We start from the raw sequence: 19971 nt of genomic DNA, 5'->3' as shown, positions 1-19971 counted from the left end.
TGGAGCACAGGGAAAATACCCATACCTCCCTGCTGGTTGTTAAAAGAAAAGAAAAAGATGTATCTATACGAGTTTGAATAACACAGAAAGATATAATCTATATTATTCCCTTATATTAAATTAATTTCATTCTTCTTTTGTTTAGAAGTCCTAAAACATGGAAGATCAACAGAGTTCGGTGACTCGTCTTTCAGAATCTAGCCAGGAAGCACCAAGCAATCCTCCGACAGACCCTGCAATGATAGCTCTCTTCAAGTGTCCAGTATGTTAAAATTACATGTCACTACCAGTGTATCAGTGTAGAGTAGGTCATGTGCTCTGTTCTCACTGTAAAGTTCGAGTTAATAACTGTCTCACTTGTCGGGGTGAGATGGGGAACTATCGGAATCTCATGTTGAAGAAGATGTCGGAACTAATAGCCCTACCCTGTAAATATAGAGACAATGGGCGCTCAGAAATGAAGGTGCTCTCCGAAGGAAGGACATGAGAAGTATTTCCCTTTGAAGACATGCCAATGTCCTTCCCTAGACCCAGCCAATGGGAAGGCACATACCAACAGGCATATCCCCATCTGTCAGAACACCATCAGACAATGTTGTGTCTGAACAATCATGTAGTACACATAGCTGTAACTGGATTGGACCTGACTTCACCTCTGGTTTGGACCACTCGTCAGAAGTGCTATTGATGGCATTTTCTAGTTCAGATCATCAAAACTAAGATAGAAAACGAATTCTTCTATTTATATATTATAGTACGGATAGTGGCTAATAAATGCAAGGCCGCTCAATTCCTGGAGAGGATTGAGATCAAAGGAAGAGGGAGATCCATTCCTCGAAGTTATAACCAGCGAAGCTCAAAGGATAATGCAGAACGGCAATTGTTTGACCTTAACCTCGAAAGTAGCAGAGAGAATGCGAGAGCAATAAGCTCTAGAGGTGAGCGTGTTATAGACAGGCGGGATTTCTATGAAGATGGAATAAACGACAAGCTTTATTCTTCATCATTCGACTTTCCTCCCCCCCTTTTTTTTTCTTATAGTAAGGCTTGAGATACCTTTTAACTATCATTGCTGAAGCTTTACTTTTTTTTTTTTAACTTAGACTTTGAGGGAAAATCAAATTAAAGTTGTCACTTTCTTGTCTTCTTATATGCAGTATGATGGCAGAGGGCATACATATCGAAAACCCCTATGTAGCCTTGCAAGGTATCTGGGATGAGAGAGAGGATGAGGAATGGGAACCCCTGGAATCCCCTCCTTTGTCTCCAGAACATGAAAGTCAGCACCAAGCCATAGGATGGGCAAAGAGACAGTGTGACAGGTGTTAATGCGAGTGAGGAGAAAGCTGGAATTCCCACAGCCAGAGCTGCTCATTTTGCCTCTGGGGGCCAAACTTTCCCCAGAATTACAAGCAGAAATAGAAATAGTCAATAGGAAAGTGTTGAGTAGGCACGGCAGGAAAACTGAACCAAAAAGAATCCCGTAGACAGGAAGCCATTGAAGGAAGCCCATGAAGGACCTCAACAATCATTACAACCGCTCCCTTTCCTGCAATCGCCTCAAACACAGAGGAAAGCAGGAAGGTGGCAAATACCAGGGGGTGCTGAGTTGTTACAAATGGGGTTTTGGCCACAGCCACAATCTCCTGAAGCACAGGGGAGAGCTCGGGGATGGAGGAAACGGTAGTAGTAGAAAAATGTAGATTCTGTCCCCAAATTTAAATTTTTTAAATTATATGAATTTAATCAAAACCAATACTAAAATTCATGAAATTGTAAAGATTTTAAATTCAATGAAATTTTTCAAAATCAATGAATGTAAACAAAATCAAAACCAATGAAATCTCATTAATTTCAAAGAGAAAATATAAAAAAAGTCAAACAAACTCAATAATATGAGCTTTATACTTATTCCCACAATCTCTCATACCCCTGTATACAAATTTAAAATCTCTTATCTTATCTAAATCCTCATTCTCTAATTTTTTATTAAAACGATCAGGAAGAAAAACTTGAAATTCTCTCAATTCTCTATCCCTAAGAACTACTAATTTTTTTTCACCAAATCGAGTGAGTATTGTTTTAATATAATCAATTTGATATTCATAATCAATTTCCATCCTATGATCTGGGTTCTGATCTCATTATAATTCGTAACGAAGAAGGGGACCAATTGGAGAGTGGGAGCAAGTTGGCATCGACCTATCAGAATGTTCGATTTGAGACCCAAAAGAACTTGCATCTTTTTTCCAGATGGTTTTTATGACGTTCTTGGTGTGCCTCTATGGGTTTTTGTGCTCCTGGGATTCCATAACAAAAGCTGTTTTGACATCCCAAAATTTGATCTTTGTTCTCCCATCCCATCAAGAATTGTCAAGGTACACCTAGTCGCCAGAAGTCATCTTTCCAAGTTGCGCTGAGTGCCCTGGGGTCATCGCTCTCAACCTCTCGATCATCGGAACATCTGAACTTTTTGTACAGACTTGTTTCCACCTTTGGATAGGCATTATGCCTTATTATAAAGATAGCTGTAAGAAATTTTTATTATTATTAAACGGTTTGACGATGGGGAACCCACCTCTGAGTTTTTCCTACTCCCACATGTTGGTCGTGATCGTGCAACAATCCTGACTAATGCAGTTGGTCGGCTAACCTCACAAATGCTAGGTGCACATAATTTATTTCCTGCAATTTTTTCAAGAGTAATATTTTCAGCCAAATATAGAGATGCTTGTTACAGTGATTGAGCCAATTCTTTTGTAAATGATAGCTCAAGTTGAGTATTTTATTTCTTATACAAGTTTTGTAAATGAGTCAGTTACCATTTGTAACAATTCCATGGAAAAGGAATCTTTTAGTGTGTAGTGAGTGTTATCAGCTTAATCTGCTTTTTAGAGTGTGTCTTCCAAAATCTATACATTTTTATGGTATATGAAAGATAAAAATGCATTTAATTATATATGTTATAACAGTTACTGTGACATCCTGCTTGCTACTTAAGCTCTTCAAGTAATTCCAAACAAAGTTATGCTAGTGCAGGGGTTGCAAACTGGCACCTGTTAAGGCATCATATCTGGCCTGTAATCTTGGTGATTTCTCTTCTAAAAATCAATGTTTCTAACATCTTGTGGTGATTAATACAGAAAAAATTCAAATGTCTGTTTACATGAGTCATAAAGGCCTGGCAACAAAAAGGCCTTTGTTAGACCCTTTTTAAAATCACAGTATGTTTTGGTTTACCTTATAGTATTGAGCATGGCCCACATTTGATATACATGTATTTGACTGGTCCCTTGCTGTGCTAGAACCTGTGTGTCTAGTTACATTTCTAACTAGTTGCTATGTTCTTCTATCAAGTATATCTGAATTGTAGGTACAGTACCTGTACTGTAGATTCATAGTCTTAAGTAAATCTTTATTTCCTTCAGGCATAAATTAATGGCTTGGCTTGATATGTTGTTGAACAGAATGAATTAATTAAGAAGTGAATGTTTCAATTTATCATTTTAATGTTATCAAGCTTCTATATTGGCTTCTAATCTGAGAACTTATCACTCCTTTTGGGGAATGAACATGAAGAGACCTTTTTTAGCTGTTTTTTTTTTATTTAATATGCATTTTGGACAGTTTTTTCCCTCTTCAATTTTAAAGAAGATACTTTTTGGGGTACAAGTTCTTTTACAACTACATTACTTTCTAAAAAAGAATTCTATTATTCTAATATTGTGTTTCTGGATACATGATATTAGAATGATGAAGAGGGACAGAACTGCAGGCCTTGGAGTCTTCACTTTTCTAGTCATTTCCACGTGCTTAATTAGGAAGATGTGGGACCAATCAAAAATACTTTTAAAGCCAGACGATCTGCCGAACTATCAAACTAGAATTTTCTGGAAGAAAATACTTGGCCAGAGCAGAACTCAAACCGCAACTGCTGTTTGGTGTTGTTAAGTTATAGGAAACAAAAATCCCTTTCATGTACAGGGTCTGTATAGACCTGGAAAGTCAAGGAATAAGATTTTTAGCAGAAAAAGTCATGGAAAGTCAGGGAACACGCAAATACCACAGAATTCGTATGTCGCTCTCACTCTCTTTTGATCTGAACATGTCTTTAAATTCAGTTTGGTAAAAGGAGGGAGCTCAACAAGTGAGAGAATTGATTATTATTGGAGTCAGTATTTTAAATTGGTTAACTCCCTTGGGAATGCAAGATATTCCAGTATAACCAAATTGGTGAAATCAATATTGACTCTCTCTCATGGCAATACTGATGTGAAACAGGGATTTTCAATTTTATGCCGGGCACTTCATCCTGATAGAGCATTGATGTCAGAAAGAATGTTTAATTCACTTTTGCTTGTTAAGGAGGGACTAAACATGTATGACCAAAGCCTACACCTTGTACCTATTACAAAGGACTACTGAAATTAACTGCCTCAGCACAGACATTATCAAGAACAATTGAAAAATGAAAAGAAGTTAAAAGAAACAGAAAAAAAGAGACGAGGAGGAAGCACAGAAACATTTTGAAGACCATCAAAAGAAAGCTGTTTATGACAAGGAAAAGATTTTGGCACTGCAGCAGAGCTTAAAACAGAAAAAGTAGAAGAAAGTGAAATACACAAGACAGGTCAAGTTTTGTTAGAAGCAGCAAACAAAAAACTGGAGAAGGCCATTAATAGCAAGAACATGAATGAAATACACAGCACATGTCATGCTTGTTAGTGTTAAAAGTGTTCAAAAACAAGAGGAAGCTGAAAGCATCCAGAAAAATCTTAATAAAAGAACATCATCTTTCTGACTGATTGTTTACGGAAGAAGCCAAAGACTTATTAAGTATTTGTGGTTTAATGGAAATATTACAGTATATAAAGAAAGTTTTAAAATGTATTTAATCATAACAATAAAAAAAAACTTTTACTGCTATTTTGCTAAGTTTTCCTTCCATGTTTTCTCTTTGTTTTGTCACTATCGCACTCACTTTTTCTGTATTTCAATTCACTTTTCTCCCTTTTCAGAGGGAAATGGCACTTTGAGGCCTGGAACTGTCAAAAATGCAAATTAAATAAAGTACAAAGCTAAAACAGTCTTGGTGTCCAATTGAAAACATTCTCCGACTGGTGTGATAGTTCTCAGATTAGAAGCCTATATAGAAGCTTGATGGCATAAAATTTCAACAGAGGACAAGAAGCAAATTATTATATTGTTAGGTATTAATGTAATGATTATCAAAGTTTGCCTGTGAGTAACAGTAATTACTGAGAATCATACTTATGTTAATATAGCATTTTTACATGTCCACACGGAGTCCACAGATAGTCCTAAACTTTCTCGCAAGACACACACAAATTTTTTGTATTTTTCTCTACAACATAAACATCGGAAAACTTACCTTCAAGGAAAGAACACAGTTAATTAACGAATATAAAATTCTCCGCTCTCTTTCTTCCCACAATTGAATTGACACTGCAATAAAACAAAATTTTTTAGCAAACAAATACAAGTAAAATGTATCTATATTATTTTAAATACTACACCATACATCAAGGGAAAGACATAGTGACCAAATTTGATTTTTCATAATATTTATGTATTATGAAAAATCAGGCTTGGAAGCAAAAATGTTCATTTTGCACAATATGCAAAATGTCACAAATCACATCAGAGTAATGTTTTGATCTACACAAAAGTTCGGAATATAATAACATTTATGTGATTTCTTAATCATATTTCTTTTCTTTTATAAAATCACATTTATGGTCTTTGAGCCCTTTTGAGCTACTATGCTTGAAAAAAATAATGAATTAAAAATAAAATCTCAATAATGTATTTTTTTAATATTTTTCTACAAGCTGATTTAAAGAATCAGATGAAAATGATACTTTTGAAAAAATTTTAGTTCTCATATGACCAAAAGCATCAAATCATATTTTATAGAAGAGAATACAGCTTCAATTAACTGAAATCTCAAAATACATCTTCATATTAATAGTAGTTTACAAGCCAGGTTTTAGAGTAACAAATCGAAAACAGGATTTTTTTGCATCACTTGATAGAACATCTATTCCTAAATCAAATTCAGTTATAAAAGTTGATTTTTTTTGTAAGAATCATAATATAGCAGCAAACAAAAATTTGATATTTAAAGAGTAAAACTTGCAATTATACAATTCAGACAAGAATTTGATTGAGTGTCATCAACAGTTAGCTGAAATTTGTCACGAGTTCATCAAAGATATTACAGCAGAGAACCGAAAATCGGAATCAATTTGGGACTGGGGTTGTTCAGATTAGCGATTTGTTCCGATTACCGATTATGTACGAATAAATATATTAACCTGTCCAATGTTCAAATTTTTCTCCATTGCGTGTCGCTTCGTGTTGAATTTTTGTCGATTTTAAGCCTAACGAAAATTTTTATAATAATAATCGAGGCTATCGTATCATTAAAAATTATTTCTGCATTTTGTACAAACAAAATAAATATATTGAAGAATATAAAAACATGAAAATTATACTTTAGAAGTAAATTTTGTATCAAAAACGTTCGATTCAGCATGAGACAGTCCGACTGAAAATCGTTCCGATTACCGGCGATTCCAATTACCGGGGTTCCGATTAATGAGTCTCTACTGTATTTCATTTAAATTTTCTAATTTTAATTATTGAATTATTATTATTCAATAAAACTTCAGGCAAATATGAATCAAATCAGTAATATTACAGAAAATCAATTTTTTAAAAAATGATTCTGATTAACCAGCAAGTGTTCTTTTGATTGGTATAAAATAAATTTTGATATCCATTTGTTACTTGGAAACTTGGCTTGTTAGAGTAGCAAAGTTCTTTAACTGTTGTTCCACTAGATACCAAACTATATACAATATAGTGTTTGATGTTATAATTCCCAATTCCTGGTACTATTAATTATCTTTATTGTGCATGCATTAAAGTCTCAACCAAATTCATTCAATTGTATCACTTCCATCTTGTCCAGTTAATAATACAAACTTCAGAATTCAATACAAATATGAAGTCAAGTTACACCACCAACTTTGCTGCAAGAATACCATTAAGTTTTATAGTCAATCTTCAATACCCCACTAAAACAGGGTCTTTACAGAAAATTTTTCATTTAAATATAATAATTTCTTTATAAGAAGTATAGTTTGAAGATATTTATTGAGTACATTTAACAATCTTGATATGAAAGCTCCAAATAGTCTATAATAATAAGTAAAAAGTATTCTCACTCTTTCTAATGGTGTCAGTCATGTTAGCTTCACTTCCATCTTCAGAAAATCCATTCTTCAAATTCTGAAGAATCTAATATTCAAAATAAAAAATAAATTTGAAATTGCTTTGACTGACTGATTATTTTTTTATTTGAAAATCTTTTGTTTCGTTTAAAATTTGTTACAGTTTGATATCAAAAATATAGAAGAAAAAAAATTAATTTTTTTATTATTTTATATTCTTGTAGAAAATTTGTTGTACACATTATAATCTTTTAAAATTAATAATAATAAATAATATATATTCCTCAATTTTAATGTAGTTTTGATTGCTACATCAATGGTACAATTAAAAGCTACATTAAAATGGTATACAGTTTTAGTATAGGTATAACTACAGGAAATCCTCATTAGTTCGAAATTCAAGGGAATTAATAATCACAACTTTATCTGACATTTAGATATTTCTGTACAACATGCCAAATACCATGTAATTGATATAATTTATTCAGCAAATGGAATATGGCTACATAAACAGAATGTTATTTACATTAATTAATTAATAATAATAATAATATAAATAAACTGCAGGTAAACAGCACATGTCTAATGAGAACCTCACAGGTTACCAGATAGGTTTTATAAAAACTAAAGCAGAATTCCTCAAAATATAGCCCAATTTATTTTTAAAGTGGCCTAAATAGTAGTAAGTTAGCCAATGCCTTACAAATATCTGTCTGCTACCTGTAGTCCAATCTTAAAATTCCAAATATCCAAAACCCAACTGTATTTTATAACATAAGAAAAAAGAATAATCCATGGGTAAGATGACACCTGAAAATGTGTTCCTGTAAATGCGATGTCATATTAACCAAATTAGAGTGGTTCTTGGTTTACTGTTCTCTTAAAGTTTAGAGGGAACTTTCATCTAAATGAATGAGTTAACATATGCATAGTACATTTTGGATAGAATTTTCACTTCAAATTTCAAAGTAGCCATATTTCGAACTAACTAAATTCCTTGACATGTAAATCTTTATATCCCTGGCTGGGACAAAATAGTACAGTTACAAATAAACAGAATTTTGAACTATCCAAGTTCAAATTAATTACAGTTTTTTGTATCACTTTCAGAAAGTAAATGTTGATATTTCATTTTTTGCACATCTAACAATTCAAAAAATTAACTTATAAATTATTATAGAGTGACAATCTAGCCAATGTCAATAAGGCCAATGTTATTTTATTATAATGAAGTTACGATGGCCTCATAGAGCAGTCTTAGAAAGAAAAAAATAAATAAGTAAGTTTGAATAAAAATTTCATATAAGTCAAAATATTTTGGACACTAGATGTCAAAATTCATCTTAGCTGCTACATAGAACAATTTGGTATGCAAATGTTGATTAAGCACCATTGAAAGATGCTTATTAATTTGTTCTGCATTTGTTTTTTTGTCTTATCATTAGATAATAAACTGTGATTATTATTTGGTATTTTTTTATTTATATATAAAAAATTGTAATTCACAACACAAGAAAAAAATGCTGCAAAACCATTGAAAATGTCAGGGTTAGGTTTCCAGGAACAGACCCCTAGTAATTTATTAAAATTTATTAATAATATATAAAAACTTACAAGAGATACTGTTTCAAGTAAAGAATACAACTTGTCTAAAGTTCTCTGATGATTTCCCTGATACTGAGACAGTTCAGCCAACAATAATCGAAAAGAGAATGGTGCCATGGATCCTAAATGTATTAATACATATTGTATTTATTAGTAATATATTAAGTATATAAATTACTCAGAAGTATACCTTTTTTTCCTTTGTATGCATCTTGGTAAAATTCATAAAACATGTCTGGTTGATCAAGGTCAGAAAATACTTCGCTTTCAACTTCGGCCAAAGAAAATTTTCTCAATTTAATAAATAATGCCAGTCTCGTGAACCAAAGCTAAAGAAATTGTATGAAAAAATTTTAATTAATCCATTATAACTTTACACAAATTTACGAAAACTTAATAATAATAATATAAATTTATAACTTTTTATTATTATCTTTTCATTTAAAACTCAAATAGTGCTCAGTTAAAGCTATTCTTATTTGATTAATCTGCTACTTAGTTAATTTATAACGATCTGAAGCGGAGAGAAACCTAAAAAATGCTCAACCACTATCTAGTTAAAAGCTCAATAGGACTTTAAATTAATGAGTAGGAATTAAAAGGTAATGACCCATTCATTTATTAATGTACTAGCAGATAAGCCTGGAGTTGCTCAGACAAAAAGTAACGATAGCAAAGATTAAGATTATATTACATTATAATATTCTCTTACCCATTTTCACAGAATGCAAGAATTAGGTCCCCCTGTTTCCAGACTAATTAGATAATTTTTAGATGGGTCTAAACATATGTTCAATTTCCTGCAAAAATGCAAAAAATTGCATCTGTGTCTGTAAATCTTGCATGTTGCTTTCTCTTAACACTTTCATTGTTAACACTCCATTCTTAACACTTCCATTGTTAACACTTCTCCCTGTGGGGAGAATTTTGAAAAATCCCTTCTTAGTGTACGTACATTCTCATGACATACCCCAACTGTGTACCAAATTTCAACTTTGAACTCCTAACTGTTTGGGTTCTGCGCTTATTATCATCATCAACAACCCATCTCAATTATATACAGGGTGGGCCAGCGAAAACGAAACGACAGAGTGTTCGTGTTCGTCCAAGCAAAGCGCTCGGACAGGTCGATTTTACTCTCGAGGGGATATCTTTTGCAATAAAGTTTTTGCGATTCTGAATACAACAGACAACAAAAAATTTTAAAAACTCATTTATTTTGTATTAACTAAAAAAGCATTTATTTCGAAAAAAATGATTGTTTAGTTAATATTCAGAATCGCAAAAACTTTATTGCAAAAGATGTCCCCTCGAGAGTAAAATCGACCTGTCTGAGCGCTTTGCTTGGACGAACACGAACACTCTGCCGTTTCGTTTTTGCTGGCCCACCTTGTATATAGATAAAATACAGTAATATGTTATAATATATATAACGGAAGTTCTAGTCCATAGAATGACACATTAGAATCATTATAAAGAAAAAACTCCAGTCTTCCTTTGTTTTTCGATATTTCTTCCTGTCTAAGAAGGGAAAAAAAATCAGATTCTCACACAATTCCTTCCTTTTAATCCCATAGAGCCTTTTCAAAATTCCTGCTTATACTCTGCACTAAGATAGGTCTATGCCTAAACAAAGATGTCGGGGCAGAATTTTACAATAATAGTACCAATAATAATGTTCCCTAAGTTTACAACAGAAAAAATTATGGTGTATAATGATGACATAACAATTGACATCAACAATTCACTAAGAAGACAATATACTACTAATATCATATTTCATTATGCATCTATTTATTTTAAGGATCTATAAATGCATACACTTCTTTGTTAATTCAACTTTGAATGAATAGCAAAACTTCTATGAACAGAGATTCTTATGAGAGCAATCGTTTACCTTTAGGAAACATTAGTTATCATTTGGAAAGAGTTCTAGGAATGGGTTAATAAGGCATCTTTGATATCTTGTAATTATGATTTTTAGAAATAAGAAATTAGTTAGAGCACAAAAACTCTACCCAATTGCTAATATTTTAGCCATTGAGAAATCAATGTGTTGAGTAACAGGTGACTGCTTTGACAGACTTAGCTTTCAATTTTAATTTCAATTAATATTAAAACAACCATCTAGTGAGCTTTATAATTTGAAATTTATTATTATTATTTATATTATACATAACATTTTATTAAATATATTGGCTATGCCGGCTAACGTATGTAGTAATATTGAGTTGAGTCATAAGTAGTGTTTTTTTTTTAAGGATTGTTTTCATGCTATAGCATAACTTGTATAATAAACCAATCAGTTCAAAAGTTAAATTATTAGTGTCAATCAAAACAAGCTTCTCAGAAGAACATTTAAGGCATATATTATTATATGAATTTAAAAAAACATAACACTGCAGTTACAGCTGTGTAATGAACAATGTAGGTAGTGTGTATGTATAGTAAAGCCTTCAATGGCAGCACTGATTCAAAAAAATTTAGAAAAAGGGATTTCAGTCTAGAAGATGAACTTCATTTTGATGACCTTTTAGCTTAGAAAATGCTGAAATTGCTGTGCAGTGGAAACTTATCCAAACTACAATATCCAAATTAGAAATTGCAGAAAAACTTTGAGTGTCCCAATCAACAGCAGTTAGGCAGTTGCACCAACTTGGAAACAAATAAGTAAGGTATATAGACCAGTCACTTTAGACAAAATAAAAAGTCATTTCTGCAGAGAAATTTTAAGCAAGCTGAATTTTTATACACTTTTCATTTAGACATACTAAATGAAATGTCAAAAGTTCCCAGCATTCTGCTGTATGTTTAATGTTTCAGTATTAAAAAGTTGTTTACAAGGAATGTAAAATTAGTTTTTCATTAATGTCTCTGTTGCTGTTGATTTTACAGCAATGAAGGTGTATATAAACTTAAAGATGAGAAGATTTTACAAAAATGGTTCTTATCAATTTTTTGATACAAGCAATAATTTCTGTGGAAATTCAGCATGAACTTTTTTTTTACTTTACTGCAATATTTCTAGGTTTGATATTCATATGAGAAAATAAACTGTCATAAACTATTGAATATTGGTATTAACATGATGGGGGAAAAAGGTTAGTGAAAATATTAATCTTTAATCTATACTCAGACTCTTTGAATATTGTATATCAAACACACCTTATTGCTGAGAGACTTTGTTTATTATGTTGAACAAACGTTTTCAACCCACTCAAGGGGTCATCATCATGTTATTGATTCTACCTGAACTTTTACAATAGTTCTTTTAGAACAGTTTTTATCGAATCGCCAAGGAATTTGAATTCAAAGCATTTTGAACAATATGTTAAATTCAAAATATATAAAATATAAACTAGTCCATTGAATACTGAAATTGAACTAATTAAAATAAATAATGAAATAAAATACAATAAAATAAATACAAATATAAACATAACAACATAGGGTTTTTGCATTGATTGCATGTTCTGCATTAAACTACAAGTTCTTTTTGATTACATACTTCCAAGCTGAAGGTAAAATTGTGACATCCTTATAATTCAAACACTTTCCAGTCAGGCTAGATTTATAAATTTAGCATTTTTCTAATGGTAATACAAGAGTTGGTGAACATATTGGTGCAACAATTCTGGCTTCATCCCATTCCACAATGGATCCATCCGTTTGTGCCATCTTTGATAACGCTGTTGAATAGTGCCCTTTGTTTATGTTGTACTTGTGTTCTTTTAGTCTTTTGTTTAGGCTTCTGGTTGTGACACCCACATACTCTTCGTTGACATCCAACTGATCATTCTTATATGGTATCGTGTATACGTCTGCTTGCCCTTCTTCTTTGATCTTATCCTTGTTGTTTCTTAGTAAGATATATATTATGGGTGCTCTTTTGTATAGTGGTGTTGTGTTTTTGTAATTCATAATCTCCTTCATAATATTAATATTAATGGCATCAAATTTTTGCATACCAACAGAGTATTTTCACTTTTAACAGTTAATAATCATGGGAAAGTTCATAATGTGCCCACTGACCCATTGTTGTTTCGAAAGATCAGTGTCTTGAAAAGATCTGGCAAAAAGGTCTGTGACTTTTTAAAATATGAATTAGCTCTATGTCCTGTATCACTCTTCTATGAAGTGGAAATGTTAAAAACAAAAACACCATCTTTCTTCAACAGCTTCAGGCCATTAGCAGTCTAACCTGATCTCAAAAGTGCAACTTGTCCTCAATGAAGGATTTATTTTGTGCATATTGTATGGCATCAAAATGAAACTTTCAGATCAATATATTCATAATATTTGAAGTACATGCAAAAATATTTCAGTTTGAACATTATTATCATTTTTGATGGATACAGTAATAGCAACAGAAGTGTAAAAGCCATGGAACAACTTCGTCTATCCACCAAAATGTCTCCTGCCAATGTTCTTTTTGAAATAAAGATGACTGTAATAGCAAGCCAAGAGAAATTTCATTCCAATATCAACAATAAAAACAGATTAATTTCCATGCAAAAATTCTAGGGTATTAATTTAACTGTCAAGCATGTTCAAGATGATGCTGATGTTTTGATTATTGAAACTGCACTTGAAAATGCATGTAGAAACACAACCATTGTCATTGAGAAAGATTTTGATTTATTGGTGATTCTAACACTTGTATGCCTGTTCATAAAGAGATTTTTTTCCTCAAACCTAAAAAAGGAAAGATTGAGCAAAAAATTTACTTTTCAAGGAGCTTTGACAAACATAAAAGTTAGAGATCAATTATATTTTTACATGCATTCTCCAGATGTGACATATCATCTGTTCTTTACCATAATTGTTTGTACCAGCTGTTGTTTTACACAGCTTTGAAACTATTACAAAAATGACAGAGTTTGCAAGATTTGTTTCTTGTGAGTTAATTTATTCTAATGGAATACAATTTTTCTTGGGAATACACTGTGTGTATGATGCATCATTAAAAGAAGGTTCCAGCTACAAATAAGCAATTATTTATTATAACATTGTCTCAACACTGGGCTGCAAATTTTTGTAACAATGCTCTCAAATTTAGTAGTGTCTTGCACCTATACATCATACTTTTCCTGTTAACAATGGAGTCATGCTGATCGTCTAACTCTGTTCAGGAGAAAATTTTTTAATTGAAATAATGTAACTTCTGGTCCAAACCAGAAGATCATATATAGTTAATCAGGGCATTCTGCCCTAAGCTTTCCATATTTGGTCTTGATTTTCATCTATCTAACTCCATATTCTTGAGATTTAGAAAGGGACACCAGTGGGAATTTATAGGTCTACAATTTTTGAAAACTGCAGCCCAATACACACATTAGTCCTTTATGAAGTCTATTGTGAACAGCAAAGCAGTAAACTTGAATTTATTACCACTTACAACTAGTGCAGCTGAAGAGCACCTAGTTTGAGTGTATTATCAAGTCCAAACATGGCTAGGTAATGAACTGAATCCCAAAGAATAGGGATGGGTTTTGAAGAATAATTTGTTGGAGCTGAAACAAGCATCACAATTTCCTGTACCAGATTGTCTTCTGAACATCATTTTTGCAACTGCTCAAAAGGTTGTGAAAGTTGGGACTGCATTGTTCATTAGTTTGCAGGAACTGTCAATGACAATCTTGTCTAAATGTTGCACCAACAGAAGGAATGTCAGATAAAGAAGTCATAAATTATAGCCAATTAATGCAATTGATTTAAAATAATTCTTTGTTTCATATAGACAATATCACATACATAGTGGCATGATTACACCATGTGCTTTCTAGAAATGAATTAAAATTTCTGTTATTAATTTTTAATTCATGTGCACAATGAATTAAAAATTAACAACAGGAATACTGAATACTTGATCATTATTGCAAACATTTAAATAAGTCCTATATTAAATAAAAATGACTTAAATTGTACATTCTCTTGTATCACTGAATGTGTTTATTACAGCCATGGGGTCAACATGCCTTGGGTCCAGAAGTGTCTGCAGGATGACTGTAGCAAGAAGGAGAGGGAACAAAGATCATTGCTGATGAAAATCAAGGACAATGTGTATTTGGACTCTGAAGTGTGTGTATGTTGTAGAGAGAAGTACAGCTTTTATATATAGATAATGAGCTAGGAAGTTTTCTGCCATATCAGAATTTAAAGAGTTTATTTTTATTCAATTATCTTATTTCTAAAACTAACTATAAAAAAGATTAAAGTGAAACATTAACATTTAAAATATATCCACACCTGAAGAGTATACGGAGTGTTTCGAGATGGGTGGCCTCCTTGTCCCACTCCCTGACCTGCATTTGTTAACAGAATCGTAGTTAAATTGATAGCTGCATGGTAACATCCCGCAGCCTGAAAATATTAGTAATAAAAATTTATAATTTTATTATAAATTGATCATATTGTATGATATATGAGGTAACATATATCTAGTTGTGTTTTATAGAGAATACACTAATATAGTTTTCATTTAATTAATATTTTAACACAATGATGTGGAAAATAATATATTTTTTAAAATTTTTTGCCATTCACATGGGAGACAGAGTGGCATACATTAGATGCTTTTCATCTCCAAATTGTTTATGCAGTGTTAAAATTTTTATAATTAATTACATTTGAATTTGATGAGACTTTCATAATTTGTATTATCAAACTGTTATACAATATGACTGAGTATTTGTTTTTAAATTTTAATTCCACTCTCTTTTGCATGGAATAATGGCCAAATCCACAATGACAGTGACTAGATAAATGAGAAGTGAGACTTAAATTATATATGGTTGACTCATATACAAAAACTTTTGAACCAATCCAGACTCAAACTCAGCCATCTTAGAACTGGCAGATCATCACTTTTACTGTATTGGCCATCTGGCTGTTGATTGAGTGAATTTAAATAGCTTATCATTTTGGTGGATTTTTAGTAGTGGAATTAAATGTGTCACCTTTTTAAAACTGATTAGTTTGGTAAATAATTGCTATACTTTATAAGTATAAACATTGATGTAAAATATATACAATAAACCTGTTCAAACCAAAACCTTAGCAAAACAGAAATCTGCCTAAACGATAAAAATTTTTCAGAACATATCAATTTTTTGTTTAAAAAAAACCTGTTCAAAATGGAAACCTGCCAAACCAGAAAAATATTCATCTTGTACAAGTCAATTTTACACAAGTTTTATTGTATCTATTTGCAAAATCTAATAAGTTAATATTGCTAGATTTCCTTCATACTATCTATAGACTATAAATTAATTTTAAAATTCAGAATAAATTTTAATAATAAATATATAACACACTGTTGAATCCATCTGTATTTGTCATACTGCTGTATACTTCTTCCATAAAGACACATCTTACTATTCTAAATATTTTATTTACAAGTGAATCTGCTAATCTAACCAAGTGATGTAGAATTTTTATAGAAAAATATTAAATTACTGGGAAGCCATGAGTCTTAGTGATGGTTTTGATTCTTGACAATTTCCTAAAAAATCCTATATCTAGATTAGTGTATCCTCTCATGAAACATTTAGAATGACAAAGATATAATATATTCACAGAAGTATAGAATATATGAATATAACAGTTAAAATACTAAATATTCATACACAGAATTTTAACCGCGATTTAGTTTACTATAAACTAGTTAACCGCTCATAGTTAAGTTTTTCAAAAATTAATTTAAATTTGAAAATTATGTCTCTTACAATTAACTGCCTCAATCCAGTTTCATCCTGTGAAACACTATTTACAGTCAAAACTACACGATCCTTTGTCAGTTCTGGTGAAACTTCAGTCAACAGTGTTTTAATTGGATCTTCCTACAAAAAGAAAAATAAAAGAATTATTACAAACAAAATTATATTATATTTAACCTTGTAGGCAATATGATTCAGTACATTAAAATATTAAATTGTTCTTGGAAAATACTTGAAATTCAATTAACATAAGAATAAATACTAAGAATAATATTGTATTCTGTATCAAGAAAATATAACAGATATGTATGATTAAATATAATGCACACATACAAAATAGCTTTAAATTAAGTCCAAAGTTCATACTAATAAAATGCACAAATTAAACTTTAAAATATACCATATTTTTCCAGAATGACCGGCATGCCACACACAAATGGGGGAGACCAGCATGCTGGAAACCCCAGGGTTACCGGCATGCTAGTTAAACTGCAACTAATATATAAAATTAATCAGACCTAACAAAACTGGTTGTTAATTAAATGTTACAGAAAACATTCTTCCAAGTACAATAAAATAATAACATCTGACTGACTTAAAATCAGGAAGAGTGTTTTCAAAGCCTAGGGACTGATCATGTGGGTGGTGGTGGCGGATGCAAAGATGACAAGTATCTTACAAGAACCGTTTATTTTAAGTATAAGTAACTCACATAATAGTAACACAAGATGTGATCTAGATCATCTTAGGTGCAGAGCTCTGGATGACGGTGGTCGGGTATGGGATGTGTGCCCTGGGACATTGGGGAAGGAGAGTCCGTAGAGTCGGTAGAGGGACATTGGCATATGGAATGGGTCGTTGGTTGACGTGCTAATGAACACTTTTGGCAGGTGGAAAACTCAGTCGTCGTCTTCTTTCTCCAGCCTTGATTCAGAGATTTTATACGATTTCCCCTTAATTTTCCCCCTCTTGATTTGTCCTGTGTCCCTTTCCCTTTCTCCCGATTGGTCATTCTGTTTCTAAATGAAACTGGAACCAATTTGTGTCAGGAAAGAACCAAGAAATGCTGACGGGGTCTTGACACCTGCACTCGTAATTTACACCATTATAGTCTTTCTCAGACATTTGTCTTGATCAATTTACCAGCTGTTTTATGTCCAGTTAGTTTACTCCCCCCAGATGGTTTAGGGCTCACATGACCTAACAGGTGTCCTTTTGGTCATTAGTCCCCCTTTTTCTTGATTGTTTACATCTCAACTCTTGTAGACAAGCATCATGACAAAGCCCCCTCTCACCTGGTAAACATCCCCTCCATCATTCATCACGGCGTCGAGTTTGTTTTAGAACAAGTGTTTTCCTTTCTGTCGAGTCTACCGCACCAACATGTTCTTGATCCGCTTTGACCTCCGAAATTTCCCATCTTAGAAATTTTATAATTAATCAAATTTTCGACTTAATTTTAGGAACCTCACAACAATAAAACCATTAACAACTTATTGATATTAGTAGTTAGTTGGTGTGGGCTACACTGAATATCTATCTGACCTTAAAAATAACATCTTTCTCTCAAATTTCACACAAAATGGATGTTAATAGGTGTAAGTTAAGATAATTTACAGGGAGTTTCTTTAATTTAATAGGTTTATTTTTGTGTTTTTGAATCAAATTACAATAAAATAAACATAAAAAAGCATTTTCAGAATTCCAAGAGTATTTTAAATCATTAGAAAGAAGACAACATGAAGAAATTAACTTGTTTGTTTTTTTCACACACTCTCTAAAGTGGAATGTATAAACCCAAGATAAACCAGCATGCCGTTTTACCATATAGAAATATCTGATTTCATGGTCTTCCCAGATAGATTGATATGCCAGACAATTTGCAAAAATATGGTAAACTCATAAGGTAAAAAAAAGCATTTGAGTCAACTATTATCTTACTCTCATTGTATGATTTTCAGCTATCTTTGAAAACTTAATTTCCAAGTAAAAAAATTGAAACTGTTTACTCTATTTGTATACTATATACTGAAGATGATTACTAAAGTAGTACTAAAATTATTTGTAAATCACTATAGAGAGATGTTTTCATTTTAATAAGGTGGGGGTGGACTATTGTACTAAGCCAGGAATTGTTGAGAAGTACATAAGAAATTTTCATTTCAAGCAAAGCTTTAGTTGGGTAAAATGTGATCCAAGTTTTGTAGGTAGCATAAACAATGCTTATTTTCTGTATGCAACTAGGTATGCATAAACATGCAACATGATTTATGTGGCAGAACACACAAATTGAAACAAAATCCAAAGCAAAATTAAATACATTCCAACAGAATATCTTTCAGAATTTGGCACAAATCTAAAGTAGGTGAACTTGATGATTTGCTGATTGATGAGGTTGTCAGATGGGTTTTTGCATAACAATTCTAGCAGAGAGCAAATACTAGCAATACTCTAGTCTATTAAAATTTCTATACTAACACGTGAAAAAAAACGATAAGATTGCTATTGTATATTCGAATAATTCGGTGGCGGAAGGAATGTCGAAACCGGGTCAGTCTCCAATCAGCCAGATTATATAGGCATTAGCACATGCGGTTTACAGTGCACCAACCTCACCCGGTTTAGCTCACCGGCTAAACTGGGTAAGCGACACACTCGTAAAGAGTACAGCTTTATATCCCGGAGCGGTTGTGGGCTGTTAGCCACCTGCCTGTCAACTTCCAAGCAGCCAGATTATAGGCATTGGCGCATGCGCTTTACAGAGCACCAACGTCACCCAGTTTAGCTGGTGGATGCTTCACACATAAAGCTTCTAACTTTATATCCCGGACCGGTTGTGGGCTGTTTAGCCGCCTGCCTGCTAGATATTCGGCCGCTCTCGCCCGATTACGTGAATCACAAGTAGACTAGATCAACGGCGGGCAACCCCGGCCCGCGGGCCAGCTACGGCTCGCGAAAAGTTTCTATCCGGCCCGCGAGATCTTTAATAGATTATTAAATTGGAAAAATAACTAATTAATAGTTAATTTTCCAATTCTTTGTAATTTTCGAAAACGATAAGAGAAATAAATGTAGTATAAACTTTTTATTTATTTATTTCATATTTGCAGACTAAAAAAATTACGAGTCACAAAAAGGCGTCAATTAACTACTACGGCCCGCGGAAAAACGTAAAATTTATTCTGGCCCGTGTTATAAAAAAGGTTGCCCACCCTAGACTAGATTTATAACTTAACCCAACCGATAGGAGTTTACTGGCATGTTTTTATGATAGTTCTGTATAGTTGACGGGAGTTTAAAAAAATCCATTAAAATATTTGATATATTTATTCCGCTCTCCCATCTTATATTACTTACGGGTTTCAATGTTAAACCGGTGATATTACGAT

General features: G+C 32.4%; 1 protein-coding gene across 2 annotated transcripts in view; it reads right to left on the bottom strand.

Moving 5' to 3' along the window:
• The window catches only part of LOC136989780 (trafficking protein particle complex subunit 12), a 39522-nt gene that overhangs the window by 4296 nt on the left and 15255 nt on the right, over window positions 1-19971 (bottom strand). For both annotated transcript variants that reach the window (XM_067288047.1, XM_067288048.1), the window contains exons 4-9: window positions 16592-16705; window positions 15114-15227; window positions 9055-9193; window positions 8874-8986; window positions 7254-7326; window positions 5393-5466 (exon numbers count right to left, since the gene is read on the bottom strand). In XM_067288047.1, the coding sequence (XP_067144148.1) occupies window positions 5393-5466; window positions 7254-7326; window positions 8874-8986; window positions 9055-9193; window positions 15114-15227; window positions 16592-16705 (627 nt within the window). The remainder of the gene's footprint in view (window positions 1-5392; window positions 5467-7253; window positions 7327-8873; window positions 8987-9054; window positions 9194-15113; window positions 15228-16591; window positions 16706-19971) is intronic.

The sequence above is a fragment of the Centruroides vittatus genome, unplaced genomic scaffold (assembly GCF_030686945.1).
Source record: "Centruroides vittatus isolate TY-2023 unplaced genomic scaffold, ASM3068694v2 scaffold_769, whole genome shotgun sequence".
In the NCBI taxonomy this organism is placed as follows: domain Eukaryota; kingdom Metazoa; phylum Arthropoda; class Arachnida; order Scorpiones; family Buthidae; genus Centruroides; species Centruroides vittatus.
The sequence above is the reverse complement of the archived record's forward strand: the minus strand, read 5'-3'. Positions and strand labels throughout refer to the sequence as shown.